General features: G+C 37.9%; 1 protein-coding gene across 13 annotated transcripts in view; it reads right to left on the bottom strand.

The window, feature by feature from the left end:
- Window positions 1-23,306, bottom strand: part of MTMR2 (myotubularin related protein 2) — a 118,072-nt gene extending 94,766 nt beyond the window's left edge. For 3 of the 13 annotated variants that reach the window (XM_055547723.1, XM_055547732.1, XM_055547731.1), the window contains exons 1-2: window positions 23,039-23,305; window positions 14,310-14,380 (exon numbers count right to left, since the gene is read on the bottom strand). Coding sequence is in view for 2 of the 13 variants with exons in the window: in XM_055547722.1 (XP_055403697.1) it covers window positions 23,039-23,118 (80 nt within the window). In the remaining 11 variants the exon portion in view is untranslated. Of the gene's footprint in view, window positions 1-14,309; window positions 14,381-15,841; window positions 15,963-16,414; window positions 16,521-20,665; window positions 20,691-21,813; window positions 21,839-22,519; window positions 22,865-23,038 lie in introns of those variants that run through there. The other 10 variants (XM_055547729.1, XM_055547733.1, XR_008702770.1 and 7 more) reach the window with 8 other exon arrangements.
- Between the last annotated feature and the right edge of the window lie 742 nt (window positions 23,307-24,048).

Raw genomic sequence — 24,048 nt, 5'->3', positions numbered from 1 at the left:
AAGAATGGACAATAACAGCAGGAAAACCTATTTGGAAACTATTAGGAGACCTCCTCAAGGTAGCAGTATTAAGGGCCTAAACTAGCAGAGAACGGAAATAGGAGTGGATGCAAAGGACACTGGAGACAGAATCAACAGAACTGAACAACTGACTTGAGATGATCAGAGAGGGAGAGAAAAGGGTCAAAATATGATCCCAAGTATTGCTTATGGAGAAACCAGTGAGCCAATTAGACCAAGGAAAGTAGCTAACAAGCTTCTTCTGGCATCAGGGCCTCCCCACCCAGCAGTGGACCAAGATTTTACATGTTACTTGGTCAAGCACCTGTTCGTTCATTCATTCAGGCAACTTTGACTTACACTACATTTCTCTAGTCCATTATGTTTCCCATTCTTCCACACAACTATTTCATATGGTCTTTTCTTTCCCCATCCTCTATTGCCCTCTCCATCTTCAATATTAGTAGGTTACTTAGATTCCCATTTCACTGAAAAATCCAGAAGTAATCAAAATAGATCTTTCACAGGCTCCCTCAACTACAATCTCTTTGCACGTGTGTCCAGATACTTCGCCTTTCCTTCTTACTGGAGGGAAAGCATTCATAATTCCACCTAAAGCCAGCTCCTCCACTAAACTATTATCTCCCCTCATCTTTGCAAGAAAATCCCTGCAGCAATTTTCCCTCTGGTTCTTGCAACAGAAAAATTTTCCTCTCCTCTCAGTCATTCCAGTCAACATAGAAACATGCTATTATTTCTCTTAACTTAACCCCTACTGATACCAATTTGCTTCTTTGAGCTTCCTTATGGCAAAACTCCTAGAAACAGAAGTCTACTCGCTGCTTCCAACTCCTCGCTTCTCATTCTCTCTGAACCCGCTTCCAATGGGTCAACAAAAATGCTTTTATCAAGCCATCAAGAACTCCACTTCGCTAAAGTCAGTTGTCAATACTCAGTCCCCATCTGTAAGCAGCATTTGACAGAGATGAGCATTCCTTCTTCAAAGACTTCCTATCCTCGGCTTCCCAAACACTGTACTCTTATCGCTACCTCGTGAGCCCCTCTTCCTCTCAGGTCTCCTATGGTGATTCCTTTTCTCTTCTGAACCTCCTAACACTGAATTCCACCTGAACTCTGTCCTTGAAACTCTTATCTTCTCTATGCACACTTCCCCTCCTTAATAATCTCATCCAGTCTCATAACTTGAACATCTCTAAGTTGATGAGCCTAAATTTAAACACCATCACACACTTTTCTCTTGAAATCCAGATTCCAATTACGAATTTACTTAACACCTTCAGGTGAACATCTAATATGCCCCAAAAGAAATTCCTGCTCTTCCTGATACCAGCTCTAACATCTTAGTAAATAGTAATTCTAACCTTCTCTGGGTTTCCCAGGTGGCGCAATGGTAAAGAATCCGCCTGCCAATGCAGGAGACACACACTCGATCCCTGGGTCAGGAAGATCCCCTGGAGAAGGAAATGGCAACGGACTCCAGTATTCTTGCCTGGGTAATTCCACGGACAGAGGAGCCTGGTAAGCTACATTCTGCAAAGAGTCGGACACAACTGAGCACATCCTTCTACACTTTCTTGAGCCAAAAACTCTAGAGTGAACTTCTGACTTTTCTCCTATACTACACGGTCAGTCCATCAGGAAATCTGCCTGGTTGCACCCTCAAAACAAGTCTCTTTACTCTTCTGGCTACTATCATCTGCCTTCTGGATGATTCCAACTGCCTACCAACCAGTCTCCCTGCTTCTGCATCCTAGTCTGTTCTCAACACAGCAGTCAGATTAACATTCTGAAACATCTGACATAGTAACCCCTCTGCAAAAAAACCTCCCGCTGCCCTCCCTCAGCACTCAGAACAAAAGCCACTAAGTCCTTAAAATGACCCCAAAGCCTTCCACAATCGCCCCTCTGCTTCTCTGCACTACAGCAACAGCGGAGCCCTCGTTGTTCCTCAAACACACCAGGCAAGGTCCCACTTCAAGTTCTTAATATTTTCTGTTTATCTATAACTCTCTTCTAAATATTGCACTTCTTCCTTTTTCCAGCCTTTTTTCCTCAAATGTTGCCTGCGTAGTGAGACCTTCCCTGGCCATCCCATTTAAAATTGCGAACAACTCCAAACCCACCCACTCATTCTCCCGGCTTTATTTTTCCAAATCTGATACACTTGTTGTTTTACTTATTTTCTGTTTTCTCCATTTAGTTAATACTCACTGAGTACTTACTTACCATATGCCAGGAAGACTTCAAATACTGGTAAAGATTAAATAAAATGATGCATTCAAAGAGTTGAGCATATTACCTGACAGAAACACCAGAACAATGTAAAATATTATTTGTATCTAATGGAGACTGGAATACCATGCCTCCTACTACCGTCAAATAACTCCAGTTTTAACAGAATGAGGTTAAATGCGGGGCTGGAGAATTAAGAAAAATGACACTCTCCGCAATTTGATCCTTAAAGAAACAAGAAGCTAAATTATCCACAATCGGATAGTCTCTGCCAGAGAATATTTAATTCAATTTATTTAAAACATGACAAGAAAGCAAAAATAACTTCTGGAAAAGAAAGTTTCATATTTCCCTTCTAGCAATCCGTTCCAATTATTAAATCACTGTTGGAAACATAAGATCCTTTCTACTTTCATCACAAAAGCTGTGTACTATTTTATTTCATGACCAAAAAAGGATATCTACCATTATGTGTTTAATAGTGGATTACTATAAGTAACCATACTGAAAAGCATCTTCACAATAAGAAGCATGGGACATTTTGGCAGATGCTGACACATAACTAATCTCTCATTCTAACTGGGACATGTAAGTTTAAGCTACAAGGAGAGAAAGGAAAATTAGGTCTCATGAGTCACGGAAAGTCATTTAGCCTCTCAGAGCCTCAAGTTCATACTGCAACAGGGATAAAACTACTACTCGCTCTTCTTATCTTACTGGATGGTTACAAAGACCAAGTGAAAATACTATCTAAGCATTAAAATTATTTTCTATATAAACACCATTACTAGGGGTGCAGGTGGAGGACCAGCATTCAACACTGATAACATATTAAAGTGAAGCTACTGTTAAAATGTTTCAGATATATATGGGGCTATCTAAGAAACTAGGCATCAGGAAGACTTTCAAGACTAACACCATTCCTCTCAGATGATTCCTTGAATTATATATCCTCTCACCACATTCATCTTTGCTTCACAGCTACTTCCTACAGGTCTTTGCTAGTGTTTTCAAGCAAGCTTATGTTTTCTGGTTAGGTAAAATGTTCAAACTCAATAAATGCTTGCTCATCAAGAAAACTTCAAAAATAAAAATCAGCTCTTTAGAGATTAGCATTTACAACATATCTATTATATTTAAAATGACAGTAATAGAATATTAAGCCAGATCAATTTATACTAAAAAAAATTTTAAAGGATAACTGATTTATAGGAAAAGACATTAAATAAATATTTGAGATGATCAAATCTATCATTACAAACAATAAACTGTTAGTCGCTCAGTCGTGTTTGACTCTGCAACCTCATGGAGCCTGCCAGGCTCCTCTGTCCATGGAATATTCCAGGCAAGAATACTGAAAAGGGTTGTCATTCCCTTCTCCAGGGGATCTTCCCAACCCAGGGATCAAATTGGAGTCTCCTGCATTGTAGGCAGATTCTTTACCATCTGAACCACTAGGGGAAACCATCAGACAAACAATAGAAGACCTGTGGAAGTCACCAAATGTCCAAAAAAAAACCCCAAACACATCATCTTATTTTTTATAAAATCCAGATTGAGTAGAATCTGTCACACAAATGAGAAAATGACATATAGAATCACAAGTTCATGGTCCAAATACTTTTTTTTTCATGACCGATTAGTGTCATTATATTCACCAAGTGATTTCAAAAAGTGAAGATTAAAAGAACTGTAGTTGTTGCCATTCAAATTAAATTATAGCCATTCCATAGTATCTGCTTTAATCACTAAATGCCACCTCCCCCCCATGACAAAAAAGATTTATCCAAATATAAGCATACATGAGAAACACAACTGTTTCCAAACTTAGCAATCATTCTCCACTATCCATATTCCCTTTAACTGACAGGCTACCAAAAGGGTCATCTCCTATATCCAGTGCCTCTTCTTTGGAGTGACCTCCAAAATGGTGCAGGAAGTGTTGAGAAAGTGAGGGCTTTGTGAATGATGACATTCAATGAACTCAATTCAGTGATGACATTCAAGTCATAAGGAAGATGTGAGGGGTGGAGCTGCTGTACAAGATGGTCTCAAAAGTTCAAATCTGAGATCCTGTGACTCAGAGCACACAAATCTTAGACATAAAATTCTAAGACTACAAATAAAGAGCTATGGTTCTAACTATTGGAAAAACTTGCTAAACTGGACTTTATCATTTTTTAATATTCCTTTCAGCTCCTGTTAGTCAAAATGCCTCTGACTATCCCTTCCTAAACATGCACATGTACATATACATACAAATAAACTATTGTCCCATATGAAAATGTGATTCAACAATTTCGCTGTCAGTATGAAAATGTGATTCAAAGACTTTGCTGTCAGTATTACTTCTTAGCTATTTTGCATAAACTTTCCTATAAGAAGGCTGCCACACAGCACCAACATCATGCAATTTTATTCATCTTCAATTAGCATTGGCATTTTTCTGCCCAAACCTTCAATCAGGATCATTAAGAAATAATATCAAATTATAATTATATTTTTCCTATAAATTCTTTAATGGAGGTACAAAAAAAACACCCAAGAGGTTCAAATATCTAAGCCATAAATAAATGGAACATTCCCTGCATAACCTGCAAGTAATTAACACGGCTCAAAATAATGGAGAGGTAAGTGTACTTTGGAGCAAAAGCAATCCTAATACCTCAAGGGTAGGCAAAACAATTTTTGCTCTCAACAGTAGTAATATCTTTACTTAAATTAAGTGTGCTATATAAAAAAAAAAAGCATAAATAAAACATAGTTTAGAAATTAATAAAGTTGTTATAGAGAGAATATTTTCTCAAAAGCAAGCTGATTAAAATATAACTAGCACTGTGGAATCAGAGAAGGCAATGGCACCCCACTCCAGTGCTCTTGCCTGGAAAATCCCATGGATGGAGGAGCCCGGTAGGCTGCAGTCCATGGGGTCGTTAAGTGTCGGACATGACTGAGCAACTTCACTTTCACTTTTCACTTTCATGCATTGGAGAAGGAAATGACAACCCACTCCAGTGTTCTTGCCTGGAGAATCCCAGGGACGGGGGAGCCTGGTGGGCTGCCGTCTATGGGGTCGCACAGAGTTGGACACGACTGACACGACTAAGCAGCAGCAGCAGCAGCAGCAGCAGCACTGTGGAATACTCTTGTTAACAATACTAATTATTCTACATATTTATTCATATGTAGACTGCTTTTCTCAAGAGGCTAAAAAAATCTCAGAATAAAATTGCCATTATATGCTTACACTCTAAATTCTGATTCATTATATTACCCTTAGGAAGAGCAGTTAAAGATTACATGAACACGCAAACAATTCACATTCACAAATGTGCTTATCCAAATTTGCAAAGCCACAGCCCTCGTAAATGGGAAACCACTTTCAGCAGAATTCCCCTGTTTAACCCATTTTTCATTCTACCCTAAACTATATTATTCTCTTTACTCCTAATTTAAAGGAATCAAGTCAGTATTATTTTAATGTTAATGTCTGGCTCCACAAAATAACCAAATGAACATATATACATATCCATGAAAGAACAGAACTTAGGTATATAGACAGTAAGAGGGGCAAGAAAGCAAGGGAATTCCAGAAAAAAAAAATGTGCTTCACAGATCACACTAAAGCCTTTGACTGTGTGGATCACAACAAACTGTGGAAATTCTTAAAGAGATGGAAAATTCTTAAATACCAGACCACCTTACCTGCCTCCTGAGAAATCCGTATGCAGATCAAGAAGCAACAGTTAGAACTGAACATAGAAAGACAAGTTGGTTCAAAATTGGGAAAGTAGTACATTCCTTTCCATTGGGAAAGGTGTGTATTATCACCCTGCTTATTTAATTTCTATGCAGAGTACATCATGTGAAATGGCAGGCTGGATGAATCACAAGCTGGAATCAAGATTGCTGGGAGAAATATCAACAACCTCAGATATGCAGATGACAACACTTTAAAGGCAGAAAGTGAAGAACAACTAAAAAGCCTCTTGATGAAGGTGAAAGAGGAGAGTGAAAAAGCTGGCTTAAACTCAACAGTTGAAAAACTGAAATCATGGAATCTGGTCTCATCACATCTTAGTGATAAGTGATGACTTTAGAGTGTAAGAAAGATGCTAGATATCTAAGTATTTCATAATAGTACAGTGTGGAAGTGAAGGGGTATAAAAGATGCAACAGAAACGCAGCAGAGAATACGAATGGCAAATAGAAGGGGGAAAAGTGGAAGCAGTGACAGACTTTATTTTCTTGAGCTCCAAAATCACTGCAGACAGTGACTGCAGCCATGAAATTAAGAGACACTTGCTCCCTGGAAGGAAAGTTATGAAAAACCTAGTTAGTGTATTAAAAAGCAGAGACATCACTTTGCCAACAAAGGTCCATCTAGTCAAAGCTATAGTTTTTCCAGGAGTCATGTACAGATGTGAGAGTTGGACTATAAAGAAGCTGAGTGCTGAAAAACTGATGCCTTCAAATTGTGGTGCTGAAGAAGACTCCTCAGAGTCCCTTGGACTGCAAGGAGATCAAACCAGTCAATCCTAAAGGAAATCAACCCTGAATATTCACTGAAGGACTTATGCTGAACCTGAAACTCCCAATGCTTTGGCCAGATGATGCAAAGAGCTGACTCAGTGAAAAAGGCCCTGACGCTGGGAAAGACTGAAGGTAAAAGGAGAAGAGGGCAGCAGAAGATGAGATGGTTAGATAGTATCACGAAGTCAATGGACATGAGTTTGAGCAAACTCCGGGAGATAGTGAAGGACAGGAAGCCTGGCTTGCTGCAGTCAACGGGGTTGCAAAGAGTTGGACAGGACTTAGCGACTGAACAACAACAAAGAGAAGCATAACACAGGACAGCTCTAGTCATACTATTTTTCAATAGTTCTGCTGCTATGTCAGCCAGAGTGACACAGTTTTCTTTCCACCACAAGATCAAAACAGAAATCCCATCATCTGACTCTTAGTCATTCCCACACATTTACTGGTCTGCTGTTATTATAACAGAATGTCTTTTTCCCTTGCTACACTATTCCTAACAGCAGTGTTCCACCCTTTTGGTCTCAAAAGCTCTACTATTTCAAAGTGTAGCATTTAGGCGAACAGAGTTATACAAACTAACTATTGGTAGGCAGGCAGAAGTTACTTTTTATATGCTTTTCATAATAGTATCATTAAATAAGATACGGTACTCTCCACTTTTCAATTCTTTGTTTCAATCAGATTTTAAGTTATACTTATTCGTGAAAGTTATAATTATTCTTGAGAATTAATCAGGCTAAAACTTGCTACTTAGGACAGTCATGTCTAAACAAACGAATCTGGGTACCTACACAGAATACTACTGAACTTACAAGCATCCCTGATAATGCTGCAAAAGCAGTAAAATCTGTCTCCAGATACTTGTTCCTGTTCAGTTGCTAGTAGGGGTCACTTATCACATTCAAATATTCCCATGCCTCAAAGTACCCATCAGTTTCCTTGCCAGCATGGAGACTTGGAATCTCTACCTCCACTAAAGGACTCAGCCATCTCCCCTCTGGTCTTCACTCACTCCCTCTCCCCTAGTGAAGCAGGAACTTCCTAAAGTCAGCTGTTTCATACCCTCCCTTCTGACAGTTACGGACATCACCCATGTATCAGGGACTAGGGATAGTGTTGAAAACAGATTCATTTCTTCATGGGACTTAAGAATACAACGAAGATGCTGGATATCTAAGTATTTCGTAAGAGAACAGTGTGGAAATGAAGGGATATAAAGGATGCAGCAGACACACAGCGGAGAATACAAAGCTCAGAGCACAGATGCAGACTCAGGAGCACTCAGGAGCTGAAAACATGAGCGGCAGAGTCACAAAGACTTGGCTTCACCACTTAGCAGATACTAATTCAGGCAAGTTACTTAGTCTAACATCTTCCTTTATAAAATAAGGTAATGATACCTTATTAAGACCATAATAAGGATAAACAACACATGACCTGTAGAAAGTAAGTAGTGCTAAACTCTTAACTGGTAGAAAGTGTTAAACCAATAGCATTGTGAAAATACAAGAGTACCCTGATCAGAAGGGAAAATAAGATAAAATAAAAAATAAAGGTCTCCTTTCAAGTAACCCACTAATTAGATTAAAATGAAGCAAAGTCCTTGGCACTAAAAGTACTTTTCACTTAGATGTGCACTGTAAAATGTCCTCATTTGACTAAGATAACTAAATGTATAAACTTTTAAGCTTAAAATAAAAAAGTTTTAGTTAATGGACAAATCACTTAATTCTAAGCACAAACATCAAGGGGAACATTTTAAAATATATATAAATATGTATATATTACACACATGCATACACGTATCCTGTGTAACTTCTGACAGATTCAAACAGAAGACTGGCCCAAATAAAACCAATTCCATCACCAGCATTTTTCAGTGTAACTATCAGCAATGTACCAACCCTCTTGACTCTGCTGGGCTCGTAATGGAATTAATTAGCATCACGTTATTGTCCAACACTCCAACACTTGGTGCTATTTCACAATAACAAACAGAAAAATAAAACTCAAGCATCAGAAGATGCCAAAAAATAGATTTATACTCCTCTTAGTTCTGAGTTAATAATTCAAAATCCAGTAAAAAATATTTCTATTATAGCAGAAGAAAGTGTTTGTGATAATCAGGGGTGCAGATAAATATGCACACACTTTACACTCCTAACTCAAGTACAATTCACCTATCTTTTCACATATCCTAATCAACTAATGCCTCCCAAGAATCTGAGAAAGCTTGCATTTCTTTTATTTCCAGTTACTATTGACCACAGTCATTACAATAAGATTTAAATCACTTGCCTTATATAAATGGCTTCACTCCTACAGCCATATTAATTTTTCTTCAGTATTCCATGGGAAGAAAAGGTTCTTTTCAAAGAAGTATTCTCCTGTAAGTAATGTCCTGAGCACATACATAGCATGTTTGTCCAAGAACATTAAAGAATGTACTCTACATGCTGACTGTGAACAGGCTTTTCTAAAAATGCAAATTTTGCTGTCAATACTTACACAATAGACTACAGTACATAAGCACTGTTCATGCTCTATTCATCATTCTGTTGAAAGTTTTATTAAAAATAAATAAAAGGCCTGCAGTGTGTATAAAGCACTTGGGATACAAAAGACCTATTGTCAGAATATTTGTAGGATCTCCAAAATAGAAAAATGACTCCCCAAACAAATTAATTACAAATTATAGTAATTATTTTTTTTAAATGGTACACTAGAAACCTGAATTTTTTTTTTTTTACTTAACCAACCCATAGTTTAGAAGAGGTGGCACAGTGATCTTATCATCACGGCATCTGATTAACAAAGATGAGACTACATTCCGTATTCTTCAGAGAAACAAAGGGGATTTGAGCTCTGAGACAGCTAGTGCAAGTTGACATCTGGAAAATCTCTAGGTTCTAAGGTACATGCAACCTTGGTTATAGTTTAATTTTTATTATTTTAGTTTCAGATCTACCAACTACATTTTCCTAACTAAAAGATAGGACATATTATTTGGTAGTGCAAGAGAAAGTACGAAAAACCAGGTTGCATAGAAAATAGTTTACATACATCTCTTTTTCTACAGAGCACAGTTTCTTCAAAGATCTTATCTGGAAATATAAATAAATAGGTGAAAGCCAAAGTATTCTAGCCAAAAGGAATGTGCCCATGGGGGATGCGGTAAGAACTGGAGAGCAGGAGGGACCATAAGTTCCAACACCCTCAACAACTCCTTTTTAAAGAGTTTCTCAGAACCCCTTCAAAAATCCTTATTCAAACTCTGATGAGAGTAGAAATTAAAACTCACATGGCTTCATACAAAGCCTAGAGAGGGAAAGCTACGCATAGATCAGTTTAGCTGAGAAAGATTACTGGAAAGCTGGTAAGATTATTAGAGCTCAAAGCACACTACACAGATATTGCATTTCCTTTTAGAAACAAACAGTTCCATCCAAATTGAAGTATCAGGGCAGAAACACTGCAAAGAGGAGAGTTGACCTATTCTGTAAATGCTTGCTCAACACTTTTACCCGAACAAGTACAGAAAATACATGGGGAATTCACACACTGATAAATGACCTTGCATGTAATTTTCTCATTCCATCATGCAAATATAACTCATTATTAAAACTCTGAAGTCACGCATCCATTCTGCAAGTTATCTAGACGGACATTTTTGCTTTTCCAAATCAGAGAAAAACAAATTACTACTATTAATTGGTCACAACCCCATCAACATGAGATACAAGTTTTCTGCAAAAACTTCAGTAATATAAGTGAAGTTGACATAGGTGTTTTGTTTTGTTCTGCAGTCACTGAAACATTTTGTAGGAAAATAAGATCATTCAATGTCTCTTTCTCTTCCTAGCCTGGAATGGTTAAATTAAAAATCTAGTGTACTGGCATCATTCAGTGATTTATCCTCCCTTAATTTTGAATATTATTCATTATTTACCAGATTAAGCTGGTTGCTTTTTCTTGCTTGTTTTTGCCTTTTCCCCTCTAGCTATATAATGAAGATGAGGAAAACATCTCTCTTTTAAAATACTTTTAAAGTAATAATACTTTAGCCCTTTACAAATGTCAAAGAGCTCTCATACATAGTCTCTTTCATACTTATTACCAACTCTGGAACTAGACTGTCTGGTACTAAATTATGATTCTACCACTCTGTTGTGACCTCAAGGAAGTTACTAAACTCTCTGTGCTTCAGTTTCCTCATCTATAGTGATAATTCTCATACTTCACAGGACTGTTATAAGAATTCAATGACTATACATAAAATACTTAAAACAGTGCCTATGACATGGTACACACTACATAAACATTAGCTATTTTTTTTTAATTACTGTCATCAAGATAAATCATCATATTCAGGTCTCACAACAATTCTATAAAGACAGCAAGTATCATTTTACCCTTTTTCCAGATAAAGGAATCAGGCTCAGAGAAATCAAGCCAATTCACAGTTAAGAAGCAGAATCCAAACTAAAAATACTCAGCCCTAAGAAAGTACCAAGACTTTTCACTACATTAGGTTGTATATATTACATAGCACAAATTTTTAGCTTACATAGTTCAACATACTTCTAAAGACTATAATTACTACTCTTTTAAACATTTAAACACTCAAATAATTCTATGTAGCACACAATGGTAGCCATGCTAAGAATATACCTTTTATTCAAAATAAACCTTCATCTCTTGCTAAGCATTTTAAGAGTAGCAAAAGTGAGTCAGACTTCCAAAGAAAATAATTGGACTGGATGGACAAGGTAAACCTATGATTAATTTTCCAATATTTAGAGTTTATTTTTAAAAACAAAATGTATACCCCATGAAACTTGAACACATCCATACAATGATTTATGTAGGGCAGGGAAACAGCATGCATTTAGAGTCAGAGTTCAAGTTCTAGTTCAATCTCTTCTAAGCAGGGACAGTGGACAGTCATTCACTCCTCTGAGCCTCAAGTTACTCATCTGTCCAATGAGAATCTCCTCACAAGAGATAACGTAGGTGAAACACTTTTCTAACTATAAACTACACCAAAATGTGTTAACATTACCATTAGTTACTTTGATTACACTGAGGAACAATACTGAACATTCATTCACTCACCATTTTTTTCCCCAAAGAAAACTGCTGACAGAAGTCTTGCAATATAGAAGTATCATTCTGAGCATTTTGTGTAATTGTATAAGGTGACAATGTGGATTGGACTACCACAGGGAAAGAGAAATTTCACTGGTAACCCACAAAGTATCTATTCTAGTACCATGTACTTCAAGGAGACACAGTAAAATCTGAACAGAAGAAATAAGAGCACAGACCATGTCACAAGCATCTGCATACTTTTCTTTCTGATTTTAAATAGTAAATGTTTTTAATCTAATCATAAGAAAACTAAGTGCACATATTATCACCAGAGCAGTAACCATAATACATTACATTTGTGTGATACTTTTACAGTGTTCAAAGCATTTCATACATATCATTATAGAAATACAAAATTATTGTTTGCTCACATGTGTATTTTAATATTTATAAAAATTTCACTGTTAGGCAAGTCCCTTAACTTCAGTGTCTCAACACACACAAAAAATGAAGGATCTGCACTGCATAGTAGATAAGACTCCTTTTTAGAATTACCATATGTACAATTTTAAGTCTGTGATTACAAAAAGAGTAAAAAAAGTATTTAATGGGAAGAAAATTTTAAATTACAAAAATACAACTTATTAGAAATGAGTATGTGACTTTAAATGTCCCTTTTTGAAAATCTTACAGTGAAAATATATTCAAAAATTTCTGGAAAATTGAGTTAACAGCATTTTATAGTTAAACTTTGTAGTTAATTTGAGAATTAAAGAATATTTCAAAGAAAATTGGATAAATACATTTACTAACATAAGGTTAAAATTCAGTAATTATCATTATACCATATATAATACAACATGCAACACTAAAATTAATTCACACATAGTTCAGAAAACACTTTAGAATATTTTCATACTCAGAAATACTGTGAACATATGAACTATATGATATATATGAACTATAACAATGGAGTATCATACATACAAATGACTTCAATTATTTAAGGTCTCTGGCTTAGTATATAAACTATCAACTTTGTACAAAGAAAATAAAACCACTCCTAACAGTATCTTATAGAATCCAAAGGGGCGGGGGGATTTTTAACAGCAACCTGTTTATATTATTTATCAAGCACCTACTATTAGCTGCCATCATTCAAAAATGAAATCAGATCTTTCCTTTTCAGAAGCATAAAATTTAAAGACCAAGTAGAGATAGTGCCATGGGTGCGGGGGAGAGAGGGGTTACTCTTTCTGGACTGGACTACCAGGGGCTTTTTCCCACCCAATGATTTCAAAATCAGAACCAGTCATCCATCTGACTGAAGATGAATAAACAGTTCATGTTCTTCAGTTATTTTTTTCAGGAACAGTGATGAACTGCTTATGATTACATACATACACACACACACACACACACACACACACACACACACACAAACGGTCTGACCTAACTAAAATCATGCCATGACTTGAAGTCTAGAAGCAGAAGTCAGGAGTTCACTTCTGGCACTAAATATTTCTCTGTGACTTTGGAAAAAACACCATCAAACCATTCCTGGCCTTCAAACACTTATGGTGTCTTTGGGTTAAGTTACTAAACTTCTCTAGGTCTATTCCCTCAACTACAAACTTACACAGTTGTACTAGAATCCAAAAATATCTGGATTAGTGGTTCTCACTTTAAAGAGAGATTCCTGGGCCCACTCCCCAGGATTCAGAATGTCTGGTTCAGAACCTAGGAAACTAAATGCTCATCAAGTACCACAAGTGACTGAAATGTGCAGGTGGGCCTCAGGCACACTTGAGAAATTAACTAGCTCATCTCTAACGCCCTATCTGTATAAAAAGATGACATTACTCATTTCAGCACCAAGGTCGTATTCAGGAATTCTAGATCTAGCTCAATGTGCAGGACATTATCTATGTTAAGCAAATATTTATACAGAGTAAGAAAGGAAGGAAGGGAGCGGGTAAAGACAGAAGGGAAGGAAGGGAGAGGCTAGCTAGCTTACTGGTCATATTTTTGCCTAAGAAATACAGAACAATAGTAAAATTAAAACTGCATAAAACATACATCAGTGGTTGGAAAGTGAAGACCTCAGTCTCCACACACATACAATTTTAAATACAACATCAGCCCTTGTCAAAGTGCAAAGTCGAAGAAGGAAAAAGCAAAAAATAGTACATGGAAGCCAAAAGAATTTTAATGGGAAATTACTGATGACTAAAAGTTGGTGACTGTTTTCCCCAGGTAGAAGAGAACAGAATTTAAGGACTAGGACTTGGATTTGGGACTAAAGTTTGAAGTTATTGGTTACTCATACACATAAATTTCATTTGGGATAATATATGAACTGCAGAAATATTGTTGGCAATATTAACTTTCGTCCATTTTTTACTTCCATTTTCCCATTCACTTACATTATAATTTTTGAGATGTTTTATCTTCACTTCTGATGATCTTCAAATGTCAATGGCTCTTAACACATTAACTGTAAACAAACACAAAGGAACTTAAGGGAATTCGGATATTTAAGGAATCCTACAGTAAAATAGTCTAACATACTCTGTAAAGCCTAAAGGGGAGGGACGGGAAGAAAGAGGTTTTGGCAGCATGTTTACCCTTTATTAATTTATCTGATATTCAAAATGTAAGCCTGTTCTTCTAACTGAAAGTGATACTATCCTCTTACTATTCAGGCAAAGAAAAAAAATTATCCTATTTTCCGTTGGAAGAAAAAAACATTCAAAACTAGAGAAAATTCTCTCCAAAGATCGAAATTCTGAACTTAATATACTGTGCACCTCATCCTTCTGCTCAGCACAAAGTGCAACTGGTCAAGGAAACTCACTTCCCCGTCAAGACACCCACCTGACCTGCCTGGGACTGCCCTCTCACTGCCGAACAAGTTCTGCCCTGGAGCTGGGGCACCAGATCGCCAGGCATGATGAGTTCATTTAGGTACTGAGCCCCTGAAGTTAAACAGAACTTGGGTCCAAATGTCAAAATGCTCTCCCTAATCTGCAGTTTTCTCATCTGTAAAATGTGAATAATAATACTGCTTCTTTCATACAATTAGGAGGATTATAGGGGAAAACGCATATAAGGAATTTTAGCACTATACCAAGCACACACAGTAAGCACTCAATAAACATTAAGTGCTTTTATTTACAATATTATTGTGACTATTGATATTACTACTATTGTTTACTAGGATAACTTTCACTTGAAAAGCAAAGTTTATCTCAGGTGTTCATATTTTTAGGTACTGCTTTTGGTTGTAACAGAAGAATATTATCCAGTAGCAGTAACAGAGGACATTTATATTACGTAAAATTTTATTCTTGACCTTTGCCGGGTGTCCTGGCTCAATTCAAGAAAATTAAGGCTCATGATACTAGCCCATCATGAGTCAAAGTTATTACACCTTTGGCTAACACACAACTTCCTAACAAAGTCTTACTTGAGCAACTACCCACTTGCTAGTTTCAGTATTGCCAATGCTGTTAGAAAGAAGATGGATATGTCTGTTACTCATGTCTATCAAATCCCTTGAGCACAATGAATCACAGGAGTCTCCCAGAAGAGACTCCTCTACCCTCCTCCATTAATCCCCAATGATTAAACTCCTTATGTTTGACATTACATGCTTAAAATATTAATATTTAAGTTTGGTAACAAAAACGCATAGAACTTTTAGATTAAAGATACAAAAATAAACACAAGATATTGGCAAAAGCATTCATAAATTAACATGGCCCTGAAGAGCCTGCTTTCCTTTCCTTATGAAGACCAAACCTTCTCAACTGAAATGAGAGAAAATACCTCAGTATAACCTGATGCAGCACTCTGGGAGGATATAAAACACATGGATACATGGCCTCAAAATGAATGCCAAAGTGCAGAGGAATAAGCAGTGTAGGCCACAGTCTTCAGACCACCACTACTTTACCCAACAATTCCTTGAGCTTCTCAAGTGAAATAGCACAGCTGGTCACTCTTCATTTGATTTCTATTCGCTTTTCACTTAGCGCCACGGGAATAAATAAATGCATCCTTTTCACTGTATGGTCCTAGAATAAGATTATAAAAATCTAGCCTAAGATAATACACACACAAAAAAGTAAAAAGCTTAAAAACTCAAAAGTTTAGAGGGCTCCAAGACACAGTTCTCACTTTTGGTTTGCTACAACATATAATCTCTCTCTTTCCAGACCTTTTCCACTGTGATCACTGCAGGCAAATCTAAGAATGTCTCTGGCATAAGTAAGTGTTGTACACTTCAACTGAAAAATATTTCCCTTGCTTTAAGATGATTTATCTGTATATATGGGAGAAGCTACTGCCTGTCTTCAATACCTATTCTCTCCTATTCCTTAGACACACATTTCCAATTTTTAGTTTAGAATAAGGCCTCCCAGAAGAGACTGCATAATCTAGCCTCCACTGTGGCTAGGTATGGCATGGGACATCTGGCCAACTGGATGTAAACTTAAAAGGTGGTATGTGACTTCAAAAAATGTACCCTTTAAATACAGGCAACATGCCTTTCTTCTTCCTGTCCTCCTTTTTGACTCATGAAGATCAGTGGTTAAAGAACTGCAACAGTAATTCTGGATCTCATGGTAACACTGGAATGTAAGATACAGTAAATTAGAAAGAGTCTGTGTCCTGGATACTTTATATCCATTGTATCAGATCTGTATTAACTATTCCTGGGTTTTATGTGGGGCAAAAATAACACAAAATTATCTTTGTTTTATGACAAGTTTTACTTTGGATTTTCTGTTATACTCTGCTAAACCTAAACTTTAAAAAAAAAAAAAAAATGAAGAAGAAAGAAGAGTTTTCCAATAAGCGTATTTAGGTTTTTTGAAGTGTATAGGTTGAAACATTTTAAAATTTTTATTATATAGCATCTGCCCTTATTTAACCTAGACTAAGAATTACTTAAACAGCCCAAGAGTTAATCTCATCCAGTGAAGTCTTTTAAAGAAGGAAAATTCATCAGCAATTACTGCCACAGTACTAAGGTACTTGCCAGGAGAAGAATTAGAAAACTTGCTCATAAGTGGTCTATAGTGATGACAACGTTGGTACATATATAGAAACACATTAAGAGGGACACCCACAGTTAGTTCTGTGTAATAAAGGTACAGGAAAGGGAATTGAGGTTACTGAGGTTATTATTTTCATTAAAAGGGCATCTTCCCTGTCCCTTTAATTAAATAACCACCTTGTATCAATCTTTTCATTTTATATAGTTCCATTTTTAACCTGACTTCCTGTGTAAAGCAAGCTTATCACTCCCTATGCATGACTCTCACCTCTCAATAGCTTTAATCCTATCCATTGATTTAACTAAATCATAGAGTAGGCCAAGACATTGCAAGTGCTTTACCAACTCAAAACTAACTTCCTTTAGAAAGAAAATACTCTATACTAATCTGGAGAATTTCCTGAATCACACGCAACCTTTGTCCCTGGTGAGTTTGAATACAATAGCATTAACTGGAAGCTTTCCAAAATAAACTCACTGCTTTCTGAACATCTGTATCTGGGTTATTTCCTTCCCTTGGACATAATCTTTTATTGGTTCAGGTGATAGCCTTCTGGAATTCTTTTTAATAGTTTTAAAAATTGTATGTTACCACTAATGTATCTCACCAAGGACCTATTTTCATAAGCCCCAAAACATACATTCTTGTTTTGGTGTTCTTTTTTGTGGCTAAGAAAGAAAAGCTCTCAGGAAATTTCCTAAAAGCCAAATATAATAAATCCACAAGAGATGGACTTTTACCTTTCATTATTTCAGTGAATATTTTTACAAAAGTGCTCTCAAGTAATATGCTTGGAGTTACTAAGCAACCATTAGTAAAAGACTCAAAACAGTGGTTCTCAATCTTCAGCATGCATCAGGATCACCTGGCTGTCCTGATAAAATACAAACACTGGTCTCTACCCCCAAAGCTTTGGATTCAGCTACAGCTGAGGCAGGGCCAGGAAACCTGTATTTGAACAAATTCCTAAGGGATGCTGATGTTACTGTCTTAGAACTACTGAGCTTCTATTAATAAATAGAAGACTGATGATGACAGAGTAAGCAGGTAAAAATCATACACAGGACCCAGTTTCAACTTTAGTATTAACCCGAACACTGTGATCAATAAGTAAGCTCTTTACATGTTCTTCCAGAAAAATATACACAAGTACTGATTAGTTCACAATAATATTGGATCTTATCTAATAGAACTTTAAGGTTCTTTTAGGGTCCTGTTATAATGAAACTCAAAATAAGTAATTTTTAGGCTGTCAAATGTTCAATGTCTGATGCAAGGTGTTAATAATAAGGCCAAGGTTGGAGATACAATGTATTAGCTTCACTTTATTCTGTAGCTATAGTCCACTAACCCAGCCAGCTGCCTCAGAAGTCATGCCAAGAGTCAAAAGGAGAACTGGTAAGAATGTGTCATTGGATACAAATCCATCACCACTACTGAAAAAAACAACCTGAAAGGATACTTCCTACTGGCCTCACTTCTAAGTGACCTTGGGGCTGAAACCAGGAATGAGACCCTCCAGTGAAATGTAGTTTAGAACTCCTAAAAACTCCTACCTCTTTGGGCTGTGTGTGTGTGTGTGTGTGTGTGTGTGTACAAGCATGCTAAGTGGCTTGACTTGTATCCGACTTTTGGCAACCCTAAGCGCCGTAGCTGGCCAGGCAGCTCTGTCCATGGGATTCTCCAGGCAAGAACACTGGCGTGGGTTGCTATGCCCTCCTCCAGGGGATCTTCCTGACCCAGACATTGAACCTGCGTCTCCTGCGGCTCCTGCATTGCCAGCAGAATATTTACCGCTGAGCCACCAAGGAAGCCCCTTCAGGCTATAAGTATCATCAAAATTCATAGAAACAGAAATCCACGATCTGCTGTTTTCAAATGATGATAATTTTAAGGAAGACATGCAATTCAAAAATGTAATTAGCTGGAGCTACTTTTTTGATTATATTATGTGCACCTCCTCTTTGATTGTTTTAATCTAAGTTAAATGTAAATATAAGATGTTCATAAATGCTAATGAATTTATACGCTAGAAATCAACTGATAACCAAAAATAATCTAAGACAAACAAATGGTGCCCAGAGAAATCAGAAAATGAGGATATATCAGATGAAAGAAATACAGATTAAATAACTGACAAACTAAATTTGAGAGAAAGAGACCAAAGTAGTCAAGACAGATGGAAAATCCAGTAGGCTAAGGAAACTATGTTGTGAAGACAGAGGAGTGGGCACAGAAAAGATAATGCGGACAATAAAAACGCCCAGGGTGTCAAGAGGCTTCACACAAGGGCACCCGTCAGCTTGAACCTGAACTTGTGACTTTACAGGCCACATTTCACTTTGGAAAACCTTTTAATTCTTTGAGTAGAAACAACAAATAAGACAAGTGTTGAACATTCAGTCAACATTTCTTTATTCAATCATCTACTGGGTGCCTCTCTGGCACTAGATTTATTAGCATGAATTGTGCACAGTAAAAAATAATCAAAGAAACCCACTTAAGCAGTACATACTCTAACAGTGTACAAACTGAAAGATGGAAAAAAAACAGACTAAGAAGCCAGATGATTATCAATACAGTGTTAAATTCTGCTGTGTAACTTCTACAGTTCTGAAGCTCAGGTCTACCCTAGCTACCGTATCCAGCCCACAGTATTGTTTTATCAGTAGTTTGACCACAAAAATCAGAGCAAGGCCATCTGGAATACAGTCAGAAAATCAGTGTGCTGAAATGAATTTTTTCACAACTCTCTCTCTCGGTGGGGCAGGACATGTGTGATGAATGGACAACAGCAGGATATACAAGAGCTGCTGAAGAGTTCACTCAAGTAAGCAATACCAAGCAGGACTCACCAAAGAAAATTAGCTTAAGCATGCAAGATGACATAATGGCTAATCAGCTGTAGCTGATAGAAACTACTATCTGAATATCATATTAAGAATGAAATTGCTCTTCAGTGAACAAAGATACCAGGCTTATCATGGCCTACAAGGCAAAGCTAGAAGCAACAGCAATTCTGAGCTGACTACAAATTTATAGATATACATAGACTGTGGATATATAGATATTAAAACTCAACATATGTTTAGTGTGAACCACAGATCCCGCAAGAGCCAATCACTCAACCTAAATGGAGTGTGTCATCTTCCAAAAAACAATAGGCAACCACAGGGGTTATGGTACTATTTTACAGATTTATATTTTTCCTACTTCCCAGAAGAGTATAAAACATTTTACAAACTAACACATTTAAACATAATATTTAAGCTGGCTCCATCTAATAGTAGGAGTATTTGAAGGAATTAAAGATGAATATATTTCCAACTTCAGTTATAAATTTGACTGAAGACTTTTTGCCAAATTGAAGATGCAGCTACATAATTTCCATTTTGAAACAAATAGAAAACATAAGCAAAGGTTTCCTTGAAACTAAACTCAGCAGAAATTTGGTAATCTAGTGTGCAAATCACAATCTGTAATACACTGAGTAGAATTATTAACTATTATTTTGCAGGAGATATCAAAGTAATTTCACAAGGCAATTTTCCTAACTGAAAATAAGAAAACGAGAATTTTCTACTTGTATAAAATGAAAGTAGAACTACAATTTAAGAATGAGATTTCTGCAAAAGACTGAGAGAATACAGTTCAAACACCAATATTTCACTTAATCATAGGATAATAACAGTAATAAACTTAATCTGGGTAGTTACCTAACATTGCTGTTGTAACCATAGTTGTCCACCCTCCCTCTGTATTAGAATCACCTGTGATTGACTGTTACCCTAAATTAAATTTTTTTGGGGGGGGGATTTAAAATGTTTCCTTTAAATTAAATTTAAAATTAAGCTTTCTAACAAGTGTCTACAATCCAGCTATCCTATAATGTTGATTAGAGAGTGCCACAAATAGGTGTAATGATTCACAAAATAAGATATGAAAGAATTTAGCAGGATGAATTCTATAGACAATCAATAAACGTTATTTTTCTACTTTCCCAGAGAACAGGAATGAAAACTGGCATTTTCCTGTGAAAGTAGAGCCAGACTTATAATTTTGTCTGGAGAGGATGAAGCCAACGAACTCCAGTCAAAATTCAAGGAATTCTTAACTTTCCCATATTCAAATGTAACCTAATGTTTCATTAAGAAGTTAAAATATATACATATAAACTTTGAAGTTGTTGGGCTTCTTCTTTTAGTAAATAAATGTGCTTAACTGGCAAAACTAACCTAGTTATGTGATATAAACATTTAGTGTAATTTCAAAAATTCAAAACAAAGGTTATTATCATTAAGATACAGAACTGACAAATTTTTAAAGCTTAAAGGGACCTTACAGACGCTCTAGATCAACTCTCCCTTCCCCCTGCCTTATTTCAAAAGATGAGAAAATTGCAGACTGGAGAGGTTAAATGAGACAGGCCAAATGACAAACTGAGCCTAGAACTACAGAGCCTGAGCCTCCTGACATCCAGTACTTTCTTTCTAACAAGACTATGCTGCCTCCTGTGGTTCCAAATCCTCCCTTGGATGAGATTATTTCAGTTGTCTCATTTGTTTTCTTTACAGTCTATCTATCCTGAGCCATAGTTGCCATTTGTAACTTTCCCATAAAATTGTAATTTTCCAATCTGTTTTCTGAATGATTTTACAGCTGAGTGTAAATCCCCCAGGCTTCTAAATTTCATTGCAGGCAGATTCTTTACCTTCCGAGCCACCAGGGAAGACCTAAATTTCAGAGCAATAAACCTAAAGAGCACCTGAAACAAACTCACACTACTGGTACATAATCAAATGCAAAATCACTCTCCAGCATAATTCAATCTACAAATTCAAAAAAAAAAAAATTTATTAAGCACCTCTGACAGGCAGGGTCTCTGTTAAACGATGGTGATATGAAAACCAATAAGATATGATCCTTGTCCTCAAGTAGCTTATAGTCTAGTAGAGAAGACAATTAAACCAACACTGTGTTTGTTAAAAACACTGTAAAAAGGGTGAGCAGGTTGCTATGAACACATTTAGGAAGAGAATCTAATAAAGAAAGGTGGGATCAGGTAATGACTGACTTCCCAATGAGGTCCTGAACAGCAACAGGAAAAAGAACGGCAGTATCACCCATATTCAGCACAGTCCAAAACGAATTAAGAGAGCAACTCCAATTTATTCATGGGGAAAAAAAAGAAACATGTGCTAGTTTACAGCGGCTTAGTATCTAATAACTAATAACAACTAGACTTTTTCAAAGAAAAAGAACCTAATTTCAGTGTAGCAGTATAACAATACAGGTCTTCCATTATTTCTTAATAAAATTTAAATTACTATTTTGAAACAAAAGGAAAAAACTGCCTTTGAAACACGTCAAGTTAACATTCACGACAGCTCTGTGAAAAGCTGCATAGTAAAATCATCCTCAAAATTCCGGGGGCGGGGGGAACCCCAGCTGATACAAGATGGAAACCTGGAGAACCGGTAGGTAGCCCACGAAGGACGGAAACTACCACTCATTACTCGGGAATAATAACGTTCAGCTGGAAGATTCACGGTGTGGGTACTCTTACCTACATTTTAAAGCAAAGTTGGGGGGAGGGAGGAAGATGAGAATGCAAGGAAACCGTAAAAGAAGTGAGTTGAAGTAGGGGAAAGAGTGGAAAGGGTGGGCAAGAACCCAGAAACCGAAGACTGAAAGACGGATGGAAAAAAGACTGGAGAAGGGTCTCAGAAAAGAGTCGTCAAGAGAGAGAGGCAGGGAGGAGATGGGGGGAGGGGATAGAGTCGGGGAAGGGCTGTCCAAAAAATGAATTAAGAGGGAAATGAGAGATTAGAGGATGTAGTGGACTGAGGCGTTCTCGACCGCAGATAAAAACACCAGAATACAAAAGGTAAGGCCGATGAAGAACCGCAGAGTTTTAACCTCCTCTTTCCCAGCCTCTAACCCGCAGAGAGGAAGGAAGAAGAGGTTCCCAGCCAGAGGGAAGGAATTCCGGCGCAGCTTCCCAGTCCGGAGCCCGCGAGGTGGGGCACCGTCCAGCGGGTCCCGGGCCCCTCTTCATCCCCCTCGGACGCTCGGCGGGCCCCGGTTACCTGGACAGGGAGTCCACGCTGGGCGGCCGTGCTACTGCTGGCTGGGAGCCAAGGCTCTCGCAACTCGAGCTCTTCTCCATGGCGCGGCGCGGGGGCAGCCGGAGGAAAAGCCTGCGGCGACCTCCGCAGCTGCCCGGCGGGAGGAGCGGAGGGTGGGGTGCGACAGGCTGGGTCCGCGCTCAGGCCCGCGCCGGCCCGGCAGGGAGACCGGAAGCGGCCATGTTCCCCCAGCCTGCACCGCGCGCGGGCGCTGCCGGGAGCCGGAGGAGCCCGCGGCGCCGCCGGGGCGCCCGCCCTGGCGCGCCTCGCAGGCCGCCAACCCGCGCGGCCGCCGGGGGCCGGGGAGCGTGTGACGGCGCCTGAGGGCCGAGGCTCCTCTGAGGCCAGCGGGAGCCGGGGCTGCAGGAGGAGGGGCCGTCTTAAAAATAATAAAGGAAGCAGCGAGTACTACGGACGAGGGTCTGAAGACAAGGACCTTAAGGACGGGGACGATTGTGACGGGAATGGGGGGGTCGGGGGAGGACAGAATAATAAAAGATGTGGGCAAACCGTAGGATGAGAGGCAGAGGGACGTGGGGGATGAGGAAGGGAGGACGTGAACACAGGTTCGCGTAAAGGATGAGGCTGTGAGAGGTGAGATGGCGAAATACTCATCAGGTCAAGAGCTGAAAATGATTAAGTAATTGCTCATTAAATCATAGTGGATTCAAATCCTGCCTCTCTCAGTTATTTGCAGTGTAATCCAAGGCATGGAACATTAACTTTTTAATCTGTAAAACAGGAAAACCAGCTTCACAGACTAGATGAGTTAATACATGTTAAACACTTAAAACAATGCTTCATACATAGAAAGCCCTCATATGTAAGTAGTATTACTACCCTGTCCATAAGGGTGGTTAGGATGAAATGGACTGGTGTGTATAAGGAGTTTTTAACACAGTTTCAAACATGATAGCTACAGGAGAGGAGGAGGTTGAGAAGGAAGAAGCGATTGGTATGGTAAGAGTAGT

This window comes from Bubalus kerabau, chromosome 15 (genome assembly GCF_029407905.1).
Source record: "Bubalus kerabau isolate K-KA32 ecotype Philippines breed swamp buffalo chromosome 15, PCC_UOA_SB_1v2, whole genome shotgun sequence".
NCBI lineage: Eukaryota > Metazoa > Chordata > Mammalia > Artiodactyla > Bovidae > Bubalus > Bubalus kerabau.
The sequence above is the reverse complement of the archived record's forward strand: the minus strand, read 5'-3'. Positions and strand labels throughout refer to the sequence as shown.